Source organism: Pongo abelii, chromosome 2 (genome assembly GCF_028885655.2).
Source record: "Pongo abelii isolate AG06213 chromosome 2, NHGRI_mPonAbe1-v2.0_pri, whole genome shotgun sequence".
Classification (NCBI taxonomy): domain Eukaryota; kingdom Metazoa; phylum Chordata; class Mammalia; order Primates; family Hominidae; genus Pongo; species Pongo abelii.
Genome location: NC_085928.1, coordinates 37535450 through 37563247, shown reverse-complemented (window position 1 = coordinate 37563247; position 27798 = coordinate 37535450). Strand labels below are relative to the sequence as shown.

Sequence of the window (27798 nt, the reverse complement as noted above, 5' to 3'; positions counted from 1 at the left end):
TGACATCCTGATGGATTTCATTGAACCATAGCAAATTCTTAAAATAATGTTAAGTAAGCCACATATAATAGACACACTGAATAGCCTCAAATTAGTGCCAGTGTTAAAATTCAGCATGGGATCCTGATTTAGAAGGCCCTAAACTTGATTTAACATTGCTTTTTCCCAAAGCTAAGTCTAGACAGGGGCTGGGCGTGGTGGCTCACACCTGTAATCCCAGCACTTTGGGAGGCTGAGGCGGGTTAGTCACCTGAGGTCAGGAGTTCGAGACCAGCCTGGCCAACACGGTGAAACCCCATCTCTACTAAAAATACAAAAAATTTAGCCGGGTGTGGTGGCACGTGCCCGTAATCCCAGCTACTTGGGAGGCTCAGGCAGGAGAATTGCTTGAACCTGGCAGGCGGAGGTTGCAGTGAGCTGAGAGCGCGCCATTGCGCTCCAGCCTGGGCGACAAGAGCAAGACCCTGTCTCAAAAAAAAAAAAAAAAAAAGAAAGAAAGAAAAAATCTAGATAGGCACTCCTCTGGGCTTTGCTAGTCTTGAGGTAAGGATAGGTTTTAGGGGTCCTCCTCAGAAGGCCCACTGACAAAAGCCAGGAGCAACAAACAGAACATATAATGAGGGTAGGATAAAGAGGGCCATGCTGTCTTTTAGTGTGAAGCAACTTCCAGAAACAGCTAGAATGAGTCCTAAAACAATTACAACCAGAAGCTACATGTGAGCCCCATGACCTGTGATTACAGAATAAAATGCATCTTAGCCCTGGGGCACTTTTCTCTACCTACTTCACCAGGCAGGTCAGATGCCCAAATTGAACAAAAAGTTATTTTTTGTTAGATTTATTCCAGCAACTGTTACTCAATATAAACAGGCTCAAATATTAAAAGTGATTATTCCAACTAAAAGCCAGAATGAAAACACAAATGAAAAGTGGGAGCAAGTCATCCTCCCAATTACCATCCTTCAGAGTCTCCCCATCTCCTGATTTGGCTTATAAGACCCTCTCCACCCTGGCTTCCCACTGTTTCCTCTGCCTCCATCCACTTATCATCACTCATGCCGAGGTAAAAATAGCCTATTTTTCACCACACACGACCATGCCATTTTGGCCCTCCGTGTACTGACATATACTATTCTAACACTCTCTTTCCCTATAACCACCTGGCTAGCTCCTTCCCACTCATCCTTCAAGCCTCAGACCAGGTGTCACCTTCTTCAGGAAGATTTTCCTAATTTCCGCAGACGTTGTGTAGTGCCTCCCACCCTGGGATCCCATAGCACCTTGGGCATGCTTCATTCAGAGTTCTCGCTACTTTGTGTAGAATCCTTGGTCATTAACTGCCTCTCCTCTAGCCTTGAGTTCAAGGGCAGCCACCATGTTTATTTGTGTGTGTAGCCATACTTAATAAATGTTTGCTGAATGGAAATGCAAATGCAAACCTTTTATAAACAAATTTGGGTTTAAAATGATATTGAAATAACTGTATTCAACATTCAGATCATGAGCTAATAGGTGCACTGTGAGAAGATCTGAGGACAGTCCAATTCAGAAAAAAAACACAATGAACATTTAGAAACTGGATGCCTTTCAATGACTGTATTGTACTTTACAAGTCACTTTTTATTAAGTGGAATAAAAAGCAGAAAATGGAAAAGAAAAGCCAACTTTCATAAGCACAAATTCACCTATTAAAAAGTCCAAATTAAGTGACCTTTTCTTTCACTCATTCCTTCAAATACATTATGGCAAAACAGGCTTTCTCCCCCTCTCAATCTAAGGAAATGCTAAGGAAACAGAACAAAGAGCAAATGGGCTTTTACTGACATATGCTTATTTTGGCTAAAAGTCTTTTAAGAAAATTAGCAGTTGTAAAATACATCTTAAAACAGAGAACTTTAAAGAAAAACCCCATGCTTGTGAAAGAAGTATCCTTTTTGCAATATTGGACTAGTTTATACACAGTGAGCCGCCTGTAGTGAACTAGATGGTGCTTCCTTTTCTACAAAAAGATTTGAAGAGTCTCCCTACTGTCAGAGCCAAAATAGGCTCTTTTGAGTGTCACTATCAATAACCAATTCAATTCAATCAATTGATGACAATGTGAACATTATGAAAAAAAAAAAAACTTGGAACTTGCTTACTACATTTCTAGAAATGTCTAAGACCCTTATTTTTCTTTCAGTAATAAAGTGAACTAATAAAATGTTGGAATTTTAGATTGAAAAAAGAATCACAAAACTGTACAGCAATATGAACAACCTGGTATCAATGTGTAATAAATAGGGATACTTAGAAAAGTTATCAAATAACAATGTTAAAGATATGTAACTCTTGTCAAAACTCTATTTTATCCATGATAAAAGGTCCCAAAGCAAAGAATTGCTGTGCTTGAGACTAGTCTGTAGTTATTTTAAATATTAACTCTTAAAAACTTTCATCTACATTTTGTCACAAGACTTTCCTTTCCTTGCCCTCTCCTTTCCAGCATTTAATTTTTTGGTGCTTCCGATCTAGTTTACATCATGCACAGTCCAGTTGTCACTGGTCCACAGACTTTTCTTTATTTTTGTATTTAATATCAACATTTGGTATCAAATGTTTTTTTAAAGATGTCATACTGTTAATTAACAAGACCATCTTGTCAGCAATTTTAAACCCACCAGTAATTCAAGTATTTGCAAAACTTGACTCCAGAGGTATCTAGTGCTATATATATAGAAAACCCAGGAGTGAAATGAAGCTAGAGCCACCCTCAAGACAGAGAAGATGATATCATTTCTTTCCTTTGTCGTGGTTACAACTTTTGCACTCTCAGAATTTACCTGGAATAGCACTGGTGGCTTACCTTGTGTTTGGTTTCAGATTTTCTACTGTGGAAAAGGTCTGATTTGTCATTTGAATGGACTTGTTCTTCCCACTGAATGACCCATTTTCTCTGGATATAACTTCATATTCTGTAAAGCGAAAAAAGCCAACAGATACTTGTCTTTATTTCGTGGCTGATTTAATTGCTCCTGAAGCTAATAGCATAAAAAAGCCACTTACATAAAGTGAGCAATTGAGATTGAAGTTCTAGAGACATATTGATCTTACACACTGGCAATTTCCATATGGGGATGGTCAGCAGATGAAGGCTCCAGAAGCATTTTGGGATTTTCTCATTGACTATTTCTGCATTTCCTTTACCAGCGGCAAAGGAAGGCCTGGTAACTGGTGAAGACCCATGCCATGCTTGTGGTTGCTTTGGATACATAGCCTTTGATTTTGTTAGGTGAGTCAGATAGTCTGCCGCTGCTGCAAAGCCCCATTTGGGGAAAGCACTGTATGAGGAGTGGTGCCTGAGTAGACATGTTCTCTGCTCTACAGGCTTTAGAATATAGTTGGGGAAAAGGCTACTGGATACATGGTATTGCTGCAGAAAACTTCTTTCAGTTGAGCATCACAGCACCAAATAGCAGCTAATCAAATAATAAGCTGCAGAAAACTTCTTTCAGTTGAGCATCACAGCAGCAAATAGCAGCTAATCAAATAATAAACTCTACTTTTCTATAGTTCATTAATTTGAACTACAGGAGTAGTTGGTTTTTGTACTCACTGCCTACATAAGTTATGCTCCCTTGATTATTTTCCTTGTATTGAAAAACAAAATAATGTCCTTAAAGTCTGCATAGAGGTCTGCCTAAATTTCACTTAAAAGCACATTTCTATGAACTTGCAGGGCTCATCAAAAGGGAAAGAAATTTAGAATAAGGGAATGCCATTTACACATTTGTTCATTGGATTTCTCTGCTCTCATTTGGGACTTAGCTTAATGAGTGTGATGAGATGATACAGAGGACTAAAAAAGAACCAAAAACCCAAACAATAAACCCCACTCAAAATCAGCTCCATTAATATGAAGAAATATGCAAGTACTGGACATCAGACAAGGTGAAAAGGCTGCCAAAGACCTGGCAAGTTATATTAGGGATTTCTGCTGTTAGCACTGAGCCCAGTGGTATGAGATGAACATTGGAAATAAAATAAAAAACTAGAATAACCCAGATAGACCCCAATTCACCAATTCATATTTGGGGAGGATTTTTTTTTTTTTTGGGGAGGCTCACTACAACCTCCACCTCTCGGGGTCATGCTATCCTCCCACCTCAGCCTCCCGAGTAGCGCACCACCACACCCAGCTAATTTTTTTGTAGAGACAGGGTTTTGCCATGTTGCCCAGGCTGGTATTGAACTTCTGAGCTCAAGCGATCCACCCACCTCAGCTTCTCAACAGTGTTGGGATTACAGGCGTGAGCCACTGTGCCCAGCCTTAGGAAGATTTTTCATTGCATATTTAAAATACCCCAAGAGGAGGATGATTTTTTCTGAACAATTTTGTATGACCATTCTTCCAAAAACTAAAAATTAAACTGGAAGACAGTGGCCATGGTTTCTGGATACTATCGGTACAACTATTAAAGTACTGATGACTGTTATCTAGTGTTGTCACTGAGACTTCTTTTTGATCCAAAACTCTCTCTCAGCTGGCTCTCCTAACAGACTGGAAAGGGAGAGGAAGGGAGATAATTCTGAATTAAAATCTGTCCATTTTATATTTTTTCCTCAGCTGTGAAGGGATATTTGTTAGAAAAGATGGAAGGACTTAAAATGCAAGTAAAATTGATTAAAAAAAAAAAAAAGGAAACCAAACAGCTTAATGGAAAGAGACAAATTAAGCCACTTGCCTTGAACTTGGTTTCAGTCTTCCCATCCGTGCAAGGTTAATAATATCTCTTCATAATACTGCTTATGGGGATTAAATTGGGTACAGGTGGAAAGTGCCTTGATAGTATTTTTCATTGATTTTGTTCAACAGGTGGTACCTATTATTATGCTGCTTTTATTATTTATCATCCTTGAGTTGTGGTTGGAAAATATGACTAGAAAAATTTTAAGATTCCAATAGGAAGGGTTCACGTGCTGCTAAATCACCAAAAGAACAATTTATATGACACTCCAGTTGGTTATGCACCAAAGCAACCACCTTCAGAAAGCATCTTTGGCTTGGGACATTCCTCAACTGTATGACATTCTTCTTAATATTAAATCTGCCTTTTAGTAGTTGAAACTTCTGTTGCATGTCTTCTCTGATTTCCATTTGGCTCAAGTTTTTTTTTTTTTTTTTTTTTTTTTTGAGATGGAGTCTCGCTCTGTTGCCCAGGCTGGAGTGCAGTGGCGCCATCTGGGCTCACTGCAAGCTCTGCCTCCTGGGTTCACTCCATTCTCCTGCCTCAGCCTCCTGAGTAGCTGGGACTACAGGCGCCTGCCACCACACCCGGCTAATTTTTTGTATTTTTAGTAGAGACGGGGTTCACCATGTTAGCCAGGATGATTTTGATCTCCTGACCTCATAATCCGCCCACCTCGGCCTCCCAGAGTGCTGGGATTACAGGCGTGAGCCACTGCACCTGGCCTGGCTCAAGTTTTAAAAGCTGATTTAATAATTTTTTTATGGGTTTTTTAAATGAAAGAACAGAATTCTCAAAATGGATCTAGAAGCTTTCTTCCTAATTAAAAAGAAATTTAGAATTTCAGAATTCTAGCTTTTGAATATATATTTGTCTTGTGCTTTGTAAATATATATTTCCCATTTTTAATCCTTTCAAGTGCTAATACCTTTTCATAAAGCCACCATTACAAAAATTGCTCCTACCGATAAACATTAACAATTTCTAGTTTATGCTGCATATCAAATATCTTATTTTTCTCCTCAGGATAAATTGATAACAATGAGGATTATTATTATTACACCTAAGGAAACTAAGGCTCAAACAGTCTAATTTCATACACAAGTTGCCTATCTAAAATAAAGCTGGTCTAGGATTTAAATCTGTGTCAGCATGCTCTTGGACTATCAGATTGTGATGCTTATAACTAACAACTTGAAGTTGCCCAAGGATCCAGGCTATGGCCAATTTTTTGGGTGTACCTTTTTCTACTTCAGTATAGAAAGGACATGTAGAAGCAACTGAACCTGGATGTCTTCACTGGAGGTGAATATGTGTCCCCATCAACTCAAAGAAAGAAGCCAACTCAGGGGGAAGAATAGATATAACTCTATTATATCTCAGTTCCTTTTTGTAAAGTCAGTTCAAGAGATATAAGAATTAATCTCTATATTATCTGAGCTGCTGGTTTGTAAACAGTCGCTTTTGAAAGCAAGTGGTATGTAAGGGAACACTAAAACAAAATGGAATGAAAAACCAACAGGATTTTAGGGCAAATGGTCCAATGTTTAAATACGGACTAGGTGAACTATGGTTAAATATGAACTTAATTCTATTTAGGAAATTCTGCAGCTAAAGAGATGTGGTCCTTGTCCATGAAAATTGTTATAAATCCTCTGTATCATGACAGATCTCAAGCAACTCATTAACATTTAGTAACAGCATTACAAAAGCAGTTTGGTTAGATGGATAAAGTATACTCTATCCATGATTTTTTGAGATTAAACATTTATACAATCAGAAAGGCCAATTCTTCAGCTTAATAAAGTTACATCAGATATTATGAATATATCCAAGTTGATGTGTATTCGATAATTAAATGTATTAGATTAACCAGTTCCAACTCAATGTTCCGTATCTTTAAGGCAAATGAAATTTTATAGATCATTTAGTTTCATGAGAACTAAGCCTCAGACAATCACAGGAACTCCTTACTAGCACAGTATATGAAGAGTTTTATACATTTTAATGGATGTAGATAATCAGTACTGAGAGATTAATTGATTTTTAGATATTTGCAGTACCTATTAGCACAGTCCCAAGGAAAGAAGCAGGACTAGGAAAATCTCCAGGAACCATGGGTAGCAGTGGGTTCTTTCTCAAAACAAAGGCTAGCTTTGCATGAGAAAGGGAAACTCACAAAACATGGTAAAGAAAGCTAGTTAAGATAAGCCACTTACATTGGAAGTTGCCCAGATCCAATGGTTCTATCTGAGGAGACATAGCTGCTGTTTTCCATGTGCAGTAGGAAATGTTTTTGGCAGATCCTGAGTCTCTGCGTGTGCTACCTGGTCCTGTGCACTGCTCCTCTCTCTTCCTGATGGCCTCTTAGTTGACCCCTCTATTCCCTGCCTGCCTGCACCAGGTACATGGCAGGAACTTGGGTGGCAGGAATTCACCTACCATGCTATTTGCTATATCCTCTAGCTGATTTAGCTTGCTAGTCTTTTTTCATCCTCCTTTCGTTTGACTATCCTCTTCATTATGGAGAATCAGACTGTTGTATAACAAATTCAAAGAGTGTCTTGGGGTTTCTTAGTTTTCACAATCATTTTTAGAGGAATTGGTGGGTGGTAACAGAATCAAAATTTCTTAAGATGAGCAGAAAATTGATCAGGAATAGAATTTTTGTTTTTATTTACCCTAAGACAGTTGAAGTAATCTTAGTCTGCTAGAAAGTTCTAGGTCAACTAGAAATTGGGGTGGTGAAAGGAAAATTAGTTTTAAATTAATCAGCAATGTAATTTTCTTGGTAATGAAAGACTAGCTTCTTCTTCATGGTGTGAAAAAGAGTTCTGAGAGGAGATGGAAAGAATGCAGCTTGAAGAGATCTACTAAATTAACAGGGAGCCCATAAAAAAGACAAAGATGATCTTTTCTCATCCTATGACATTGTTGACAATAATGTGCCTTAAAGGCAGCAAAACTGCTAGTTTTGGCTCCTCCCCAGATATGCTTCACATGTCAATGTTGACCCAGGGTACCCCACTCCCAGGGTCCTCTTGTTATCAAAGCTTCCCACCATAACAGTCCTCATGCCATGATCTTACCAGTGACAGTGTCATTTAGTGGCTTTTCCCAGTCCAAGATGACAAATGAGGGGCACCCTTCCACAGTGACCACAGTGAGGTTGGTGGGTGGGTTCTGTGGTGGGCTGGTGGCATTTCCCTCTGTGGCCTCCTCTTTGGGGAACCGTTTGACGGAGTCAGTAATGGAGCAGGGACTGTTGTCAGGCTTTTGGATGTATCGCACATGAGGACCTACGAGAGAGAGGACCCTTGACATTTAACATTTTTGAAACTCGTGAAGAAGATGGAAGTGAGCTCATAAATATAATTTGAGGACATTTGGTCTCATATTATAAGCAGATGGTTGAAAGCCATGATGTGGATGGTTCAAACTAGGAAAATTCAAAATCTTGCCTCTGAGACACATGATATAGGGTGGTGTTGATTTACTTACTGAATAAGTTTAGCTTATGCTAATATCCGAAAGTAATTTGATACCCCTAAGCATAGTTTAAACTTCATACTTTATGGGGCACTGGGTCTTACCCTCAGTAGTAGGGAATAATTAACTCTATCCTAAACACAGTTCTGGTCCCACCCAATAAATTTTAAAAACTAGACTCAAAAGAATCAAGTACCTTCAAGTATTATACTATATCCCAGAACAAAACTCAAGAATATTCTAGGAATAATTTAAAAAAAAATCCAGTATCTAAAAGGTAAAATTCATAGGAAAATATTACCTATAATAAGGAGAAAAAAAATCATTTGAAACCAATGTAGATCTCACATAGATGTTAGAATAATCAGATAAGAATTATAGTTATTACTATAATCCACATATTCAAAAAGTTAGTAAGGACATGTATGATATTAAAAAAGACCCAAATCAAATTTCTAGAGATGAAAGGTACAAGACAGAAGATGCACTGGTTAGAATACCTATAAAATAATGCAGAATAAATGATTAGTGAACTCAAAGACATAGCAATAAAAACATCCAAAAAGAGAGAGAGAAGATAAACATTAAAAATAATGAACATCACTGAGCTGTGTGGACCATTTCTGGTGGTCTCATATACATATAATTGGAGTACCTGAGGTAAAGAAGTGGGTAAGCAGAAAAAAATATTTTAAGAACTAATGGTCCCAAATCTTTCAAATATGATAAAACTTCTAAACCCATAGATCCAAAAAGCTCAAAGATACCTAGAAACAACAAAAATATAGAAAACTATATGCCAGTCATAATCAAGTTTCTCAAAACAAGTGATAAAGAGAAAATCCTTAAAGAAGGCAGACCAAAAAAAAGACATGTTATATACAGAACAACAAAGATAAGGATTGTGGCAGATTTCTTACTAGAAAGAATGCAAGTGAGAGGCATTGGAGCAGCATCTTCAATTATTGAAATAAAAGACATCATTTAGAATTTAATAAGTAGTGAAAATACCTTAAAAGTGAAACACTTTTTCTAGACATACAAAATCTGTAAGAATTTATTTGCCAGAAGGCCCACACTAAAAGAAATATTAAAGGAAGTCTTTCAGGTAGGAAGGAAACAATGCCAACAGAAATATGGAGCCACACAAAGGGATGAAAAGCGCAGTGACAGTAAACACATAGGTAACATACACAATGTTTTTCTTATTATTTATCTCTAAAAAATAGTTTACTGTTTAAACATAAATAAAAACACCTTACGGTAATGTATATAACATGTAAAAGTAAAATGTATGACAATAATAGTCCAAAGGCCAAGAAGGGAGTAAAGCTATGCTAGTGTGAGGTTCTTATATGTGAAATTGTACATTATCACTAGACGGCAGATTGTGATAAGTTAAAGATACATACTATAAACCCCAAAGCAACCATTAAAATAATAAAACAAAGTTACAGTTAGTAAGACAACAAAAAAGATTAAATGAAATCGTAACATACTCAACCTAAAAGAATATTGACAAACAGGAAAAAAGGGAACAAAGAATAGATGGGAAAAATAGAAAGCAAATAGCAAGATGAAGATTTAAATGTACCAATGTCAATAGCCATATTAAATGTAAGGTTCTACACACCCAAAATAAAATGCAGGCTGGGCGTGGTGGCTCATGCCTATAATCCCAGCACTTTGGGAGGCCGAGACGGGTGGATCACTGGCAGTCAGGAGTTTGAGATCAGCCTGGCCAACATGGTGAAACTCCATCTCTACTAAAAACACAAAAACTATGGGCATGGTGGTGGGCACCTGCAGTCTCAGCTGCTTGGGGAGGCTGGGGCAGGAGAATCACTTGAACCCAGGAGGCAGAGGTTGCAGTGAGACGAGATCACAACACTGCACTTCAGCCTGGGTGACAGAGTGAGAGTCCATCTCAAAAAAAAAGAAAAGATCTTCTGAATAGCTCTATACTTATTAAAGAAAGTGAATTCTATTAAAAATTGCTACACTGAGCTTCATTAAAATTAGAAGACACACACTGGGAAAAATATTTTCAAAGTATGTATCTAAAAAAGGTCTTGTATCCAGAAAATATAGATTCTCAAAATTCAACATTAAAGAAGCAACTCCATTTTTTAAAATGGGCAAAAAAATTGGAAATAGCAAAAAAGATATATAGATGGCAAATAAGCACATAAGATGTTCAATGTTATTAAGTGGTTGCAAATTAAAACCATAATCAGATACCATTACACACCTATTAAAATGGCTAAAATAAAAAAGACTGACCATAACAAATGTTGGTGAGGATTTGGAGGAACTAGAACTCTCATCTCTGCTGGCAGAAAGGTAAAACAGTACAACTACCTTGGAAAACAGTCTCTTAAAATGTTATATAAACACTTATATGTCATGTAGCCACCCCTTCCTGGGTATTCGTCCAAAGGAATGAAAGCATATGGCTATACAAGGACATGTACATGAATAGTCATAATAGCTTTATCAGTAATGTAAAAAAATAGCAATGCCACGAATGCATTTACTAAAGAAAGAAATTATTGAATATCCAAATAATAGAATGCTAGTCAGCAATAAAAAGGAATGGACTACTGATAATACATGCAGCAACATAGACGAATCTGCAAATATTTATGCTGATAAAAGAAGCTTGACGACAAAAATAGTTCATACTGTTTCATTTATATAAAATTTCATAAAGTACATGCTATAGTATGGCAGGCCTGTTGTCACGTAGGCACTGGGGGGTTGAGTGGGAGGAATAAGAGAAAGGGATTGCAAAGATACATGATGAAACTTTAGGAAGTTATATATGGGTTATTATCTTGATTGTGGTGATGGTCTCATGGGTGTATACATATGTTGAAATTCATCAAATGTTACATTTCAGGAAAAAAGGGCTCTATATCATATTATATCTCTCCTACTGTGGTAGATTGTTGTTCAAAACTATTCTTTATGTCCATAGGAGAAGTATTCTTCCCCAATCCTTGATTTGATCTTGGCTGTGTGACATTTTTTGGCCAATGGATATTGGTAGATATGACACAAAAAGGAGCTTTAAATGTGGTTTTGCATTTGGACACACCCTTTCTTGATTTTGCATTGTTATGAAAATGGCTTTCCCTGGGTCACTGTTGGTTGTTCATCCTGGGAATCAGAGTAAACACATGTGGGGTGGACCTGAGTCCAACCCACGAGGCCTAGCTGTACCTGCTGCTAGAAGCAGAACCACTAAGCTAAACACATCCTAGATCAGCTGACACCCAGTTGACTTGCAGACACATGAAAAATAAATCCTTATTATTATAATAGGCTACTAAGATTTGTGGTTTGTTAGACAGCAATAACTGGCTGATATACCTACCAAAAACAGCCTTTTCAAATGTGAGATTCACAGCCAATCATACATACCTTTGAATCTTGGCTTCCCAAGAGGATCGGTTTCTCTTGTTGGGCTTGAGCTGAAGTCAGTTATATTTTCTGAGAATGGAAAATAATGAACAATTTTAGCAAAAGATAAAAAAGCTTCACAGTACAATGAAAAAGTTGTAGACTAAAGATATTCAATATTTCTCCTTGTAAACTGCTTGCAGTTTTGATTTTTTAAAATTATACGTATTCATCCACAATATAAGGCCTTTAGTTGTGTCCTGCTGGAAGGTGTTCTATAGTGTGAGTAATGAATTACAAATTATAACCAAGTGGTCAATATGCACTAATAAGATATGTGTAGTTGGTAATAATGTGATTTAGTAGTAGCATTAGGTAGTCTAGATCTTTTTATGAACCAAAGTTAGGCAGTTTCTTCTATGTCTGCTAAGGGAAGGATAATACTCTATAAGGGAGTGTTGAAAATAAGCATAATTTTAAAATTAAAAACAACCATATTAATCATAAAATGGAGTAAAATAGAAGACCACAAACTGAGACTCACCCATCCCCACCAACATTTAAAATCTTTTGCACCTCACAGCTAAGTATCCAGTGAGAACTGATTGCCATACGAACCCAGTTCTTCTCCAGAGGCAGGAACTGTTGGTTGCTTTATATCTGTTGCTATTCTCTCCAAGGGAGTTCCAGTAGGTCTGAGTGTTGACCTCAGGGGTGGTATAGTTATTGGGCCTGAAGAAATGATTCCTGTAATGTAGAGCCAAAGTAGTCAGGCTTTATAGGAACACTGCCAAGTTTCCCATAAACATTTATTTATTCCGTAAATGTTTTTAAGCACTCGCCATGTGGCTTGGCACTACAGACCAGCCTTGGAGAGAAAACAAGACCTGATTCTTGGAGACAGATGTATGAGCCAAGTATATCAAAGCATTATTATAGACATTGTGAAAAAGTACTAGATAACATCACAGAGGGGGCACATAAGAAGAGGGAGTGGTTATGTCTGTGAGGAAAGATGGAGGGTTGTCGGGTTGGAGTGGACAGAGAAATGCCTTCACAGAGGATGTGCCAATAGAGGAGAAATTATTGGTAGGCAGAGACAAGAGCGATATTATAGACAGAGGTTATAATAAGAAACATGTCAGGGAAGCATGCAACAGCCTGGTGTGTTTAACTTGAAGGGGTACAATAAGAGCTGAAAGTGGAGGGGCAAGGAAGGGCAGATCGTGAAAGAAGTTGAATACCATGGATTTGGATGTTATTTTTAGGGACTGAGTCAGTTGTGTAGGCAAGAGAAAGGAAGGTGAACTGCAGCAAAGGCAGTGGGACTGGATGGAAGGGGTGGACATGAGATCTGTCAGGGAGACTCAGTGGCAGGCATGGAAGATGGCTAGAGAAGAAGGAAAAAGATTCCTAGGGTTAATGTCCATGATTCTGGCCTGGTGGCCAGTATAGTGCTACCCTGATTGCTATATTCAACAGTGACTCCTCCACTCTTAAAACACTTATAAGTCCCTAAAACTGGATCCATCCCAAGGTCCAGGCAAGTCTGGGTGTTTGGAGTTGCAAGGAGACTAGATTGAATTTTATGTTCCACCTGGGAGAAGGAGTCACTCTTGGGCAATAGAGAGTCAAGGGATACAAGCCTGACCCAAGGACTATGGCCCAGCATGGAATCAGGGCTGAGTAGTCAGATGGGCCTCTGGCCTGGCCTCCAGGGATGCATGTTCCTGACCCTAGTGGTTATGAGCCACAACAAGAGGTCAAGCAAAACCCAAGAGAAGTTGCACTGCAGTCCACAAGGGCTTTCCAGAGTTGACAGAGACAACAGGAAATGCTGGCATAGCATAGCATTTTCATTCTGGTGAGGAGAGTGGGACTCAGAAGCCTGGGTGGTTCTGGAGATTGAGGGCAACTGGCACATGTCTCATGGTGGCAGCCCCAGACTGTGCTCACAGACACATGTGAGAGAGCCTCAGAGGACTCAAGGACATTGGACTGGAATTCAAGATACACTTTCTGTGATGCTACTTAGGCCAAATCTGTACCAGTGCCCTCAATTATGGTTTGGCTCCTCAGTGCAACCATTTTCCTTGAGTTAGAGGTAGGTGAATGGTGGAGGGTAAGGGTGGAGAGCAGGGACTAGGGTTTATCTCAGAAGTGGAATGTATTTACAGTTCTTCAGGCTGGGTGGGCTGTACCAAAGCTACGTTTACTGACAGGAGAGAACAAGGGTTTATATGGCAGGCACCAAGGCCATCAAACTGCTCCTTAAGGCACACAGCCTCACAGCATTGCTCTGGAGGGGGCCCCCAAGTGGCACACTCAGGCATCACCCTGTGGCTCATCCAGTCTGATCTGCAAGCTGCAGGAGCTCAAGTCACAGCTGCCCCAGGTTACAGTAAATGGGGAAACCTGGTCTCCTAGCAAGGCCATGTCACTGGGCCTTGACTCAGAAAGGCACCAGAGGTATGGATGGGAGGCTGCTTCCTCCTTCAGCCCATGGGAAAATGACCTAGAGTTCACCGTGCACATATGGGACATCCTACAAGCTCCATCACAACAGCCTCCTTTCATCCTGTGAAAACAGTGACATCCACTCCTTTTCATGGCGATCCTCATCAGTTTCGTCTTTCACAGCTGTTTTAACACTTTTATCCCAATTCCACCTACAAAATATTTAGGAAGTAGTGTTCTGGAGAGAGGAAGGAAAGATGGGGAACATGCTGCAATTTGCTGGCAGGTACTGGGTGAAGAACCCTCAGTATGAGGTAAAGCTTCTTTCTGAACTAGGTCAATTTTACTGACTCAATTTCATTCCTTTATTCATTTTGTTATTACTCATCAAATATCCTCTATGTGCTAAGCACTGGATTTGGTTCTGGGAATTCAGAGAAAAAAAACCAAGGACTTTGTCATCACGGAGCTCACAGTCTAGTAGGGGAAGAGAAGTATGCAAACAAACAGGTCTGACACAATTGTCTCTTTCCTCTAACAGAGGTGTATGTCAAGGACAAGAACAGAGAAGCAGTGCCAAGACTATCTTGAGGAGTTAGGGAAGGTTTTTAAAGAAAAGGATGAAGTCTGAGTATCCCAAGCCTGGAAAGGGTCATTCTGTAGGGAGGAGCAATGTGTGTGCCCAGGCATGGAGGTAAGAGGCAGCTTGCCTCCAAAACATATTCCTGTATTGTTGCACAGGCTAGGCCTTTCAGTCACCCTGAATATTTTAGTCCCAAATCTTCCCCTGAGCACCATAATACCAGGCCTGGCATGAAGGTTGTTGGATAGGAGAGCTTTCAGTGGGACATACAGGATTTTATTTCAGGAGACAGAATGATAAGTCAATGACAAGTCATCGCATCTATTATTCCTGGGCCCTTGGCAATGTACAGCATCTTGTCCAAAATAATCCATTTGTTGAAGGGTCTGAGTCAGCTTCAATCTAGGCTCCAAGCACTCAGACATCTAAGAAGCAAACTTGCCTAGATGCAGAGGGATGGTTTCCTTCTTTCAGTCCAAGAATCAGGTTGTAAGTCCTGAAAGCCATCATTTACAGTGTCTAGTCTTCAGGGCCAACACAAACATGTCACACACATCAATAGTGTGCCTGTTGCTAGCACGCCAAGAAGAGCTTATGTTGGCTAGTAAAACCGAAATCATGGCGGGAGAAGGAAGGTACATGACTAACGTACCTGCACTTCCCGGCTTTCCAGTGACATTATTTGGTGGTAAAGGTTTTCTTCGTGGGGGTGTAGGTCTGGGTGGCAAGGGTGGGCGGCGAGTCCCTGGGATTGTGGATAAGAGATTGTATTTTAGATAAAGCCGTCATAAAGATTCACTATCGAAAAAAATAGAGTTTTAAAAATAAAAAATAATGTTTGATAATTAGCAGTTGGATGACAGAGAATAGATTCTACAGAAAAGTGCACACAAATATATTCAGATATTCCTATAAATTAATGTTGGTAATGTCCCCAGGGACAACAAAGCACTTTAGTATATAGAAAACATGTCCTCATTATAGGTGAATATACAGTCGGGCCCTTCATATATATGGGTTCCCCATCAGTTAATTCAAACAACTGTGGATGGAAAATTTTTTTAAAAACCACAATAAAAATAACAATACAACAGCAAAACACAAAATATAACAATTATTTATACTTCATTAGGTATTATAATGGATGATTTAAAGTATATGGGAAGATGTACATGGGTTATATGCAAACACTATATCATTTTATATAAGGGATTTGAGCATCCTCAGATTTTAGTATCTGAGGAACATCCTGGGACCAATCCCCCACGGATACCAACAGATGACTGTACATAGGTATATCTACTTTTTGAAAGGTTATATACATGTACAGAATTTAACATCTTTCATTTTCCGTGTAGACTTAACAGGAACACTTCTGAACTTCATTATCCCCAGTTGCCTTTTATTTTGAGCCTACAATTTCTTACACCATTTTAGTTTTAAATTGTTAAAGCATAGAATTTCTCCTTTTGTGGGTGTTTTACTCCATTCTCAGCTCTACTATGTAATTATAATTAAAATCCTTTAGAACTTCTCAAAGACTACATCGAGGTGAACCTGATGGCTGAAACAAGTCTGTATCTGTGGGAGCAGGCTCACTGTAAACAGTTGTGGTAGTTGTGTACCACACAAAGACACTTGGCCCAGGAGGTGTAAGTGGGGGACAAAGCTTAGCACCTACTCTGCTCATCCACTTATGAGCTCCCATGCAAGGCTTCCAGCCCAGAGGAAGGGCACTGTTTTTCTCATTGTTTGCCTAAAGGGTGGGGTAAACAGGCACCTTTTTATAATTTGCAGAAAGGTTGGTGAGGTCAAAGGTGTTCGGAGAAGTCCTCTTTAACCCACATTTTAAGTCTTGTGCTATAGTTAAACAATTTCTATCTTTTTTTGGCATAACATATGTTGGTTTTAAAATCTTCTAGAAAAATTGTCAATCCAGGAAAATGCCTGGTATACTAGTAAGAGAAAGACACACACACACACTCTCTCTCTCTCCCTCTCTCTCTCTGTGTGTATGTGTTCAGGAGTGTACTGGTAGTTGACATTAATAAAAGTCCTTATTCAATCCAAAGGTATTCTGAGTCACCAGATTCATACTTTTGGCCTATTACATAGAGCATACTCTTAAATCAGGAACATAAGTAATATCAGGCAAAAAAAATTGTAATAAATTACACAAGAGCAAAACTTAAACATGATAAAAACTAGAAACCGCAGTGATTCTGCAGCATTTGTCCATTATGGTCCCTCAGAACATCATAGAAAGTAATGATTAAGTTAGTATCACATCAGAAATTCCTATTAATACTTAATTTGTGCACAGAGCACTTTTAATTTCTCCAAAGATAATATTCCAAATGTTTTCCTAGCAATACCCATGCACTGTGTGCATGGTTCTGATACTTTGGGGGCTGTGTGGATGTTGCTGTTTTTGCCACAAGAAATGATACTGCAGTTACCATCCAAGTTTCAGAGCTGAGCTGTCATACAAGTCAGCATGTTATTACTTACCTGGCTTTTTAGTGGGGTGGGTAGAGTCCACTGATATATTTCTACCAACACCTGATGGCCTGGGTACTTGCTTGACCCCTATGAGCAGAGATAATGAAAGGGAATAAACATATAGCAAAAATTTTCCATGGAAACTTGGTAGAGTTGCCAGTAATAACGTACATTCTTTGCAGAGCAGGCGCATTGGTGTTTTTATGCCAAGACATTTTAACGGGCTTCTACTATCTGGCTATAGAAAAAAATAAAAACCCTACATTCATTAGTTGTGATGTTTTCTCTGTAGAATTAGCATTTCATGGTAAATTGTGGTTTTGTCCAAATCTTTCATGAAACTCACCCTGCATTGCCTTACTGGGTGGTATTGCCTCACCAGGTGGGATTTCATTTATGGTAACTGGCCACCTTTTGCCAATATTCATCAGTACATTTTGTAATTCAAAAAAACCTTTTTTTCTTCCAATCCCTCTATGCCCATTAAAAAAACCCCACACACATACACCTTAGAATTCCAATGTGTTTGGGTTTATACTTAATGAATTGACTTTAAAATTATTCCTGGAGTGGCATTGGCATGAGGCTATTGAGACCACAAATGATCTTTTGGGATTTGTAAATTAGCCCTGGGCAGGCCTCTAACTCAAAATTACTGTTTGAAAGAAACTGATTTGAAAATTACTTTGTGTGATATTTTGTCTCCTAAGCCCCTCAGTAATCTCGTGGTTATTACTAGCCATTTGCCTAAATACTCAGGCTTGGACTTCGGGTAGCAATCCCAAAGGGAACTAATTAGGTTTTTGTCATATTTTAAAAATTATTCTTCGATATTATAAAATAATCTTCCTTGGTTTGGGTGACAGTCTTCATTATAAAAGAATAGAAACAGACATTTTTAGAATTTAAACAATAAAAATCACTTCAGAAATAACGACCTGTCCTAAAAAAGAATTCATGCTACTTTGAGGACCTGACTGTAATTTACATATCAAAAATAGGAATGAAATGTTTACATTAATATACTAGTTAGTACATTAACAATGACAACAACCCTGTTTTGAGGACTCACTGTGTTCCAGAAACTGTTTGGGGACATTATATACTTGATTTCATTTAATGTGTGGGCAGATATATTAAATATACAATGGAAGCTTTGCCTCCCAAAAATTAGATGACATTTTCACATTAATTTATGACATTCAGAGGATGAACCTAATATTGCACTCCCACATCCTCTGCTTCTTGAGTAAGAGATAAAATATATAAAATCATGGAGAAAATTACATACGGAATCATGAATTAAAGCTTATTTGTGGTATGAAAAAAATGTTTCTGGGGGCGATGACTTTTGTGACTAATCCCATAGGCAGGCCACAAGGCAAATGGTTCATTAGTCTTCCTCCTGTGTCTCACTGTCCGGGGTAGTGGGGAAGGGAAATGGGTCATTTGAGTGGTTACTCTGTGAACGGCATAGGGAATTGAAGAATACCTGCATGTGGGTCACTGGGGTAACTTGGCTGGCTGAGGTTTGATTTACCACGATTTCTCCAGGGTAATACAAAGTTTTATATAACCTAGAAGGCTAGTAGGCTGTCGTCTTGAGTAGACCCTTCTTTATAGCCCTTTCCCAAATCTTCCTGCCCTTGAAAAACAAAGTATTTTGATCCAACACTGTGCAAGTGCCTTACATATTCATGACTTGACTTAATCCTTACAACCCTCTGTGTGTGGAATATAATCCACATCCCACGGATGAGAAAATCCAAGGCAAGGGGAGATTAAGCAATTTGCCCAAGGTCTCACAGCTAGGAAGCAGTGGGATTCAGGCCTACATATGCCAGGATCCAAAGCCTATCTCTTCAGCACTAAGAGGCAAAGAACAGAGTACTTAACTGTCCTCTGATCATTTTCTTCCTGCTATTCCTCATAGTAACTCTGAGTGAATATATTCCTAGAGCCCTCTACTCTGTTTCTTGGGTGGCTTGAGCTGCCACCACTGTGTGAGGGCTAAATGGCCACAGCTGGCAAGCATGTGTTATCCAGCCATGCCATGGGTGTGTGGGACTCAGAAAGTAGTCCAAGGCTGCCAGCAGTTGCTGACCAGGCATGTGCAAATCCACCAAGTCACAGGGGCTGGTAAGTTAGAAATCTAGGAGCTCTGAAGAGAATCCAAATTTTGCAGAGTTATATTATACGTAAGACCAAAGATACAAATTCCCTTGCCCTCTTTTTCTTTATCCAGGGAGAAACTGGAAGAAATGAGCCATTTTCTATGTAGGTGGAGACAGAGGCATCATATCCTTATGATCCTTAGATATAAGTTCCCAAATAGAGAATCAGCTGCAAAACTGGACTTTCTCCAGCCTTCAGAAATGGATAGAAGCCAGTGGTGCCTGAAAGTGCTGGGAAGGGCCATGCAAAAGGCAGCTGTGTGGCTCAGTGGAAAGATCTGGGGGCAGAAGACTGAGCTCTCATTCTGGACTTGCTCTCCTACACCTAGCTGCTGTTGAGGCATTTCACCCAGGCCAGAACTGGAGAGACTAGTGAACATCTCTTGCCCTGAGTCAGAGGAGAGCAAATGTAGGCCAAAGGTAGCAGAGAGGGAATGGGAAGAGAAAGGAGAAAATCAATAAGAGATACTGTAAAGAACGAATTCTCAGGAATTGGCACCCAATTAGACAGTCTGGCCCAAGCTGTGACCTGACTTCTTTTTCCCTCAGGCAGGATTAACCAACACATCTTCTAAAGGGCAGAGTCAGCTCTGTAAGCACCAAGACTTGAGCCTCAGAATGAGCCCCCAACTGCCATATGAGAGTCCTCCAAAAATCTCTGGATTTACATAGTTCACCCCTCAGCAATTTATCATCCAAAATGAAGTAACAATTTGGGTATATTTAACCATGGTAACAAAAACTTTGCAAACAGTAAACTGGAAATCGGTTCTTAAATGTACCAGTGACTTCATTCCCTGTGATCAAAAAGGGGTGATATTTATGGATGATTGGTTTCTGCACTCTTGTCCCAAATCTTAGCACCTGGCTAAAAAGCCACGGGCAGGGAGCCAGCAGGCTGGAAGATTTAGTTACAGCCCAGAAAAACACATTCCTCAGCCTGAGGGGACTGGATTATAGTGCAGCACACTCATGTGGGGGCAGTAAATTGTGGTTCCCTCATTAGGGTGTAGAGAAAGGAGTCTAGGGTTCAGGTATTTAACAATATCTGCCAAATCATATGTGCCAAGGTGGTTTCAGAATTACACTTTGCCTAGTACATAATGGGCTTTCAATAAATGTTGGTTGAATGAAAAAATAGCTGCACAACTTCCCTTAGGGAGAAAGTCAGAGAGATTGTCTAGCACTGGGATTGGCAAACTTTTTCTATACTTGCTTTCACAGCACAATGGCAGAATTAAATATCTGTGAGACTGTTTTGCCCACAGAGTTGAAAACATTTATCCCTTACAGAAACAGTCTGCCAACCCCATGCTAGACAATAAATATTTTCACCTTTGTGGGCCATACTGTCTCTGTCACAACGATTCAACTCTGCCATAGTACTGTATAAGTACCTTTGTACACAGTACACATTGTACATAGTACAATGTGAAAGGTAGATGTGTTTCCAATAAAACTTTATTTACAGAAACAGGCACTGAGCCAGATTTGGCCTGTGGGGCTGTAGTTTGCACAATCCCTTGGCCTGGTGTGTGCATGGCTTGTAGCATCTCTGTAGGCTACAAGCCTCAAGGAGATTTTAATAGGTCGGACACATCAGCTAAGCTGGGACACGTCTCTGGAAACCATGGAAAAGCAGAATGCTAGAAAAATGACCCACTTTAGATCTCAACCTCTGCAGGCTACTTTCTAACCTTGGGGTAGAGCAGTATCTATCTATGCATACATGTATAAAATACACCTACATCAGGGAAAATATCTAAAATGATGTGAAATAACATATAAAATACTGAGCTCAAGATATTCCTGGGGCTTATGGAGTCACAAGATTTTTATAGAGACCTCAACAGTCAAAGGTCTGTAGTCTTTAGGCCTCAGAATCTGTTTTTCCTTTTTTAAGTCTTCCAAGGGCACAACTTTAGGTGGTCTGAGACTGTAAAGAACATGTCCTATAGGAACTACAAATTAAAACCACAGTGAGATACCACCTTTCTCCTGCAAGAATGGCCATTATCAAAAGTCAAAAAACAATAGATGAGATGGCATGGATGTAGGGAAAAGGGACCACTTATACATCGCTGGTGGGAATGTAAATTAGTACAACCTCTACAGAAAAGAGTTTGGAGATTCCTTAAAGAACTAATAGTAGAACTACCATTCAACCCAGCAATACTACTACTGGGTATCTACTTAAAGGAAAGTAAGTCATTATATGAAAAAGACACATGCACATGTATGTTTATTGCAGCACAATTCACAATTGCAAAGATATGGGACCAACTTAAGTGCCCATTGACTAATAAGTAGATAAAGAAAATGTTTGGTATATATACACCATGGAATACTACTCAGTGATAAAAAAGGAACATGATAATGTCTTTTGCAGCAATTTGGATGGATCTAGAGACCATTATTCTAAGTGAAGTAACTCAAGAGTGAAAAACCAAAAACCATATGTTCTCACTTAAAAGTGGGAGGTAAGCTGTAAGTACACAAAGGCATACAGAGTGATATACCGAACTTTAGAGACCCAGAAGGGGGAGGGTGAGAGGAAGCTAGGGATAAAAAACTACAACATATTAGGTACAGTGTACACTACTCAGGTAATGAGTGCACTAAAATCTCAAATTCACCACTATATAATTCATCCATGTAACAAAAAACTATTCATGTTTATCCATGTAACAACAAAACCCAAAAACCATTGAAATAAAAATTTTAAAAAATAAAATTAAAAAGAATATGTCCTATAGATCACAAACACTTGCTTTATTAACTAACTTTTTAAAATGTGAAATATCTGAGTTGAAAACTTCAGCAAGAAAAACTATAGGAAAATGTATATGAGATGGATAATAAAGATAAATATTCTGAGTAAGATGTCAAAGCTGAACATGAAACCATTTAACACAAAAATGATGTATTAAAAGAGTCAACAGAGGCTGAAAGTGTGGATGAGACAGTAGAATTGTGTCAGAGAAGAAAACAAACTTTTGTGAACAGCTGCATTTCTATAAAGAAGTCTGATCAAAACTATGCAGAATCAAAGGAAGGTGGACTAAGGTAAGTCTACAACCTGGAGAGGAGAGATTTTTAAACATTTTTTCCTCACCAGTTTCTGAAAATAGTATTCTCTAGGCAAATATCTGAGAGCTGTTTTTTTCCTTAATAATATGCTACATAGATAATCATGTTATCTACAATTTCTGAATTTCATGCCATTTACTTCTTTTCTTGCCTACTGCATTGGCTAAACATTCACTACTATATTCAATAGAAGTGGTGAAAATAGAAATCCCTGCTGTATTCTCCATCTTAGGAGAAAAGTGTTTAGTCTTTCACCATTAAGTACAGTGTTATAACGTTGCAGCTTTTTCTAGTCTACTGCCTTAACCACTCGGCCACAACTACTGCTGGTGTGAATTTTGGCAGTTGTAGCTTTCTCACAGATGCCCTTTATCAGATTGAGGAAACTTCCTTTTATTTTTAATTTCCCGAGAGCTTTCATTAGGGATGAATTTAAAATTTTGTCTAGGTTGTTTTGTGCATCTAATTGGATAATCATATGATTTTTCTTCTTTATTCTGTTAACATGGTGAATCACACTAATTTGTTTGAGTGTTGAGCCAACCTTGCATTTCTAGGATGAATTCCATTTGGTTGCTATAAATTACTGTGGCCGACATGGAGATATACTGCCCAGATCTCCATTCAGTGCTCTCTGGTTGAAGCTTACTCTGAGGGAGATGATAGCTGGATGCCGTCTGCTGACCTCATTCCCTGCAGGCAGGCAGCAAGTCCTTCCTTGACAGGGGATCCCAATTGACAAATAAAAGAATACAGACCAGGCACAAAAAATTTTGGTTAGGGATGGAGGTCGAGTAAAGAAAGAGGAAACAGTGAGCTCAGCTTTGTCTACCTGTGCCCACCGGCCCAATTTCTCCCAACAATTGACAAATTAAATTGAAAAAGCCCTGCTATATTATTCTTCCAAAGCTAAGTTGGATTCGTTATTATAAAGTTGACTTTATGTATACGAGAAGGTAATAGATATCCATTTGTAATACAAATGGGCTTTGGAAAAATATTTATGTTGTTGTTAGGCTAAAATATAATAATGGTTTTTTTCCCTGAGAGATAATTGCATGCTCCTAGTAAGAATCAGTATTATAGTGAAGGTTAGTAGCTTTCAAGTGTGATCACAGCTACTTTACTTGTTCTTTCATTTGCTTGGTTGACATCTAAGTGCTTTCTTTTATTTTTACTTAAATGCAACTTCCAAGGAATTATTTGAATATTAAACAATTTGTACCTGCCTTCCTCCCAAAAGGATCTGAGAGAAGGTGGCTGTGTTTACAGCCAGATTGCTTATGTCAATCGGAAAAATTGTGCACCATCTAATCCCACAGTTGGGAAGAATAAAAAGAGTAGCTGAGTACAAATAGATATTGAGATGCTTTCTTGCTTTTCATAAGTCATGAATTTATAGTATTGGCCTCATTATTTGGTTTGAAGATAAGTGAATTCCTAGAAATTCAGAGACTGTAATAATCAAGTACAAAAAGCACATTCTTAAAGCTAAATAATTTATAGACTAAATATCTTTAGGTATTATTCATATCTCTTTTTCATTACAGAACCATCATGGGTTCATCAGATATATATACATTAAATAAATTTTAATTTTTTTTTACCTAAGCAAACACAAGAGTTATACTACTAAAAATATTTAAAAGGAATGATACAATTCTATGTTAAGGCATCTAAATAACTACCATTTATCCATGAAGTTGGGTGTTTGAATATTTATTAGATCAGTGTCCTAGTTTTTCTAGCATAATACTTACTTCCATAGATCTGATTAGACTAGAGCTATGTTATTTAAGATGAATGATTTGAAAACATTAATGACTGTTATCAGGGTAACCAAATGCGAATTGCTCTGATAAAATATTTCTTGTTTAAATTTCATATTCCAGATTGCTAACAGATGCAGTTATTCAAAAAAATTTTAATGGTACTTGTTAAATTATAAACTTAAAAACCAACTAATTACAGTTCAAAGACTAGTCTGTGTATAAAAAGTATTTTGAAATTAGGGGAAATAGCTATTTTTAGTGTTTTCACTCAATTTATACTTAATCAGGATCTTTTTCAGAAGCAAGATTATATATAGCAACTAGCAGACTAGGTTTAGAAAAGTGAAAAAGTCTTCACTATTTTTAGAGACATTTGAAGTTTTGATTTTGGAATGAGTTATAATTTTCAGTTACAGAGTTACTAAGAACTTAAAAACTGGTAAAAAGGAAATTAAAATGTGAATTCAACAATATCATGAAAATTAAATAACACTTATAGTTTTGACAGGATAAAAAGGAAATACATTTGTGATTATTACCTGTTCCCACTCCATTCCCACTGGGCATCCCACTGGGTTTGGGCCTAGTAGGTCTTGTAGTTGTCCTATTCAGAACTAAAATAAAGTGGGATATAAATAGTTCATTGTCTTATTGAAAGTTTGCAGCCAAGAAAAACAAAATTTCTCAGAGAATTGAAAGTCATTTAGGCAATAAAAAAGATGACTTACCAAAAATATTATTCAGAATATAGAAACCAGTCTTGTATAAAAATAATAGACTTGAATTTGAAAATAGAGACCTGAATTTGTATTCTGAGGTGATCACTGGGCTTCAATACTTGACTTGAAAAAGTAACTGGCGAGGGAATTTATAATCCGAAGTGGGAAAGATCTTGTTTCATTTATAGGCATTAGATACATTCCAAAATGGAACTGAAGAAAGATCAGGACTACATATGTCTAATGAAAAACTAAAATCTGAAGTGTATTTGTCAAGGCCTCCATTCATAAGTTGGAGTCTTTCCACAGCCTTTCGTGGAAATCCCTAGGTACACAGGTTTCATTATACTAGTCCTTTCACAAAGTCCATTGTCAAGCATAGAACTTGATGAAACCATTTTACTTTCTTTCCTGCTTGGGAGAAAGTCATAGCCTTACCAAAGCCTTAAGAGGTGACCTATTTTATAACCCATTTAGAAGACTCTTTAAGGAGGAGCACTAAGTGTACTGTGCTTATGTGAGAAGCTTTGGAGCCATACTGCTCATCTTTTGATCCACTTTCTAGTTCCTCTCTGTGCCTCAGCTTCCTCAACTGTACCCCACAGGGCACATGGCCAGTGCTCGGTCATTATTAGCCATGATTGTTACTGCTTATTTTTAAGAAATGTTTAATATAACCAGTCTCACATTAAGCTCTCAACACCTATCATGACACACAAAGTCACAGAGAGATACACATGGTTATAAAAGATTTCTGTGCCCAATTATCTTTAGATGTTGGAAAATTATAACAAAATATATGGACTATACATAAACCAAATAATATAAAATTATTGTTCTAAAGATGCATTCACCGAGAACATTCATTCGTAGCAGGTTTCATCATTTGGAACTTTAAGACTCCTTAGAATCACAAAGAAAAAGAAAATAGAACACCAGCGTTTGGTCCAACTTGTGCCTCAGCATAAGAGTGACTTACATGAACTAGATCAGCCCCTCCAAGTTAACTTTTTTTCTGAACAAGCTCCAGTGAGGGTAATCCTAGGACCTTTGGCGAATTTAGTAAATTTAACATATTTCCTAATATATAACTTTATTTTTGCTGTTTAGAACTTGTGATATTTTTATTCTCTGAAGGAATCAAGTAAAAATATTCTCCCAGAACAAGAGCTTTTCTATGCTGAAAAGAGACCATCTTTTCTTCAGAGAGAAAGAATATCTGAAAGTAAGTGTTAAATAATAACATGTCATAGCCAACTCTATGCAACCTCTTTGTCAGGAAAATTGTCCAACACTATTTTAAAAATACTTTTAAATCAATAAAATTTCATAGTGATCTCTGCATCTGATTATCCTTAAAATCCCTAGTCAAGTCCTGTCACATTTATGGATTCATCAGTACCTTTCCACTTATCCACACAGATCAGAGTCTCTGTACATCTCTTATTGCAATGTAAGGGTCCCCTTTGGTGTATTTGGCTATTTCAATGCATTTCATATCTTCCCCTGCCTGCTGATTATTTAAGTCATCAGATAAACAACTTACCAGGTCTGATGTGTGGCTTGTCAGATGTTCTGGGCCTCACAGTAGTATAAAATCTGTGTGGTGCTGAAACAGAGGAACACTTTATATTTAATAACCAACAGACCAAAGCCTCCTGAATGGAGATTTAGCATCCTAGGGACCAACAACTCATACACTTTGCATGGACGTATAAAGAAGTTTCAGAAAATTCCCATTATGCATTATAGACTTCATGCTAAAGGAAAATAAAACAAAGAAAATATACATGACTGAAAATTAAAGATGCACATAGAATGAGGTAGTTCATTTGTAAGGTGTTAAGGATTAGTCATCATTTTGTCCCTATTTTTCAAGAGCATTCATTTTACCAGATGTTTGCTTAGCATGATAAACCCATAAGCCATCCATCTGTCCATCCATCCATCCATCTAATCTCTCAGTGAAGAGTCTTTGTGAAATATTATTTTGCTAAAGAAGTCAAGCAATCTTAAAGGTAAAAAGAGAAATGAATGTTTAGGTAGGTAAAGAAGAAAGTGTAGGAGTATGTGGTCTCTATCAAATGGTCTTTGCTCATGAACCTGAAACGAGTAAGTATTCACTCAGTGTCATCCATAATGCTGTAGAAATGACAGAAAATGACATCTGGTGCCCTGCCTATCAAAAGAGGACAAGCAAGGAACAAGAACTCAGATAATCCCTGGGCCAATTATCCAAGACCTGCACAGAAAGGCATCCTAATGAAGACTTGCTGAATGAATGAATAAGTGGGTGACCATTGTATGCAGGCAAACTTGTGAGAACCTGCTGAGATATTAATGCATCCTAAGGTTTTAAGGTAAGCATTCATCCTGGAATTCATCTACTCCGTGCTGCTCTCCTCTGTCCCCACTTCCCTATCCCATACTGCCTCCTGCCACCAGCTTTCTTGGTAATGTTTTTGGAAAAATTTTTTCTTGCAAACTATGTAAGTAGATTACATCGTTTTAATGATTTTATTCACATATCGAGTGGATATTTACATAGCCATAAATCAGCAATGCCTTGCCTACTAAGTTAAAAAAGTATGCCTGTGAAATTGGTTATAATGTAGCTCATTTATAAACTTCCAATGTAAAGACTGTGGTGAGCAGAATTTTGCCATACTTCAAGCTAACAACAGCGGACACACACTGTTTGTTTATTTTGGGCCTTCCCAAGTATAATCACTATAAAAATTAATTCTCACAGACCCTAAAGTGCCTGATGATTATTTGCAATTTTTTTCTTCCAATTTTGAGATGGTGGGATTCCCTGTTAATTTAACCCATTTCATCTTTCCACGTAAATCCCTTTGAATGTTAGATTGCTTCTGCTTA

The 27798-nt window shown here is 38.1% G+C and overlaps 1 protein-coding gene across 50 annotated transcripts in view; it reads right to left on the bottom strand.

Annotated features, from left to right (window-relative positions):
• Positions 1–27798, bottom strand: part of ABI3BP (ABI family member 3 binding protein) — a 255427-nt gene that overhangs the window by 13649 nt on the left and 213980 nt on the right. For 46 of the 50 annotated variants that reach the window (XM_024245145.3, XM_024245155.3, XM_063721849.1 and 43 more), the window contains 8 exons: positions 26465–26527; positions 24739–24813; positions 17173–17250; positions 15314–15406; positions 12240–12368; positions 11643–11711; positions 7817–8026; positions 2846–2954 (listed from right to left, as the gene is read on the bottom strand). In XM_024245145.3, the coding sequence (XP_024100913.3) occupies positions 2846–2954; positions 7817–8026; positions 11643–11711; positions 12240–12368; positions 15314–15406; positions 17173–17250; positions 24739–24813; positions 26465–26527 (826 nt within the window). The remainder of the gene's footprint in view (positions 1–2845; positions 2955–7816; positions 8027–11642; positions 11712–12239; positions 12369–15313; positions 15407–17172; positions 17251–24738; positions 24814–26464; positions 26528–27798) is intronic. The other 4 variants (XM_024245156.3, XM_024245159.3, XM_063721837.1 and 1 more) reach the window with 1 other exon arrangement.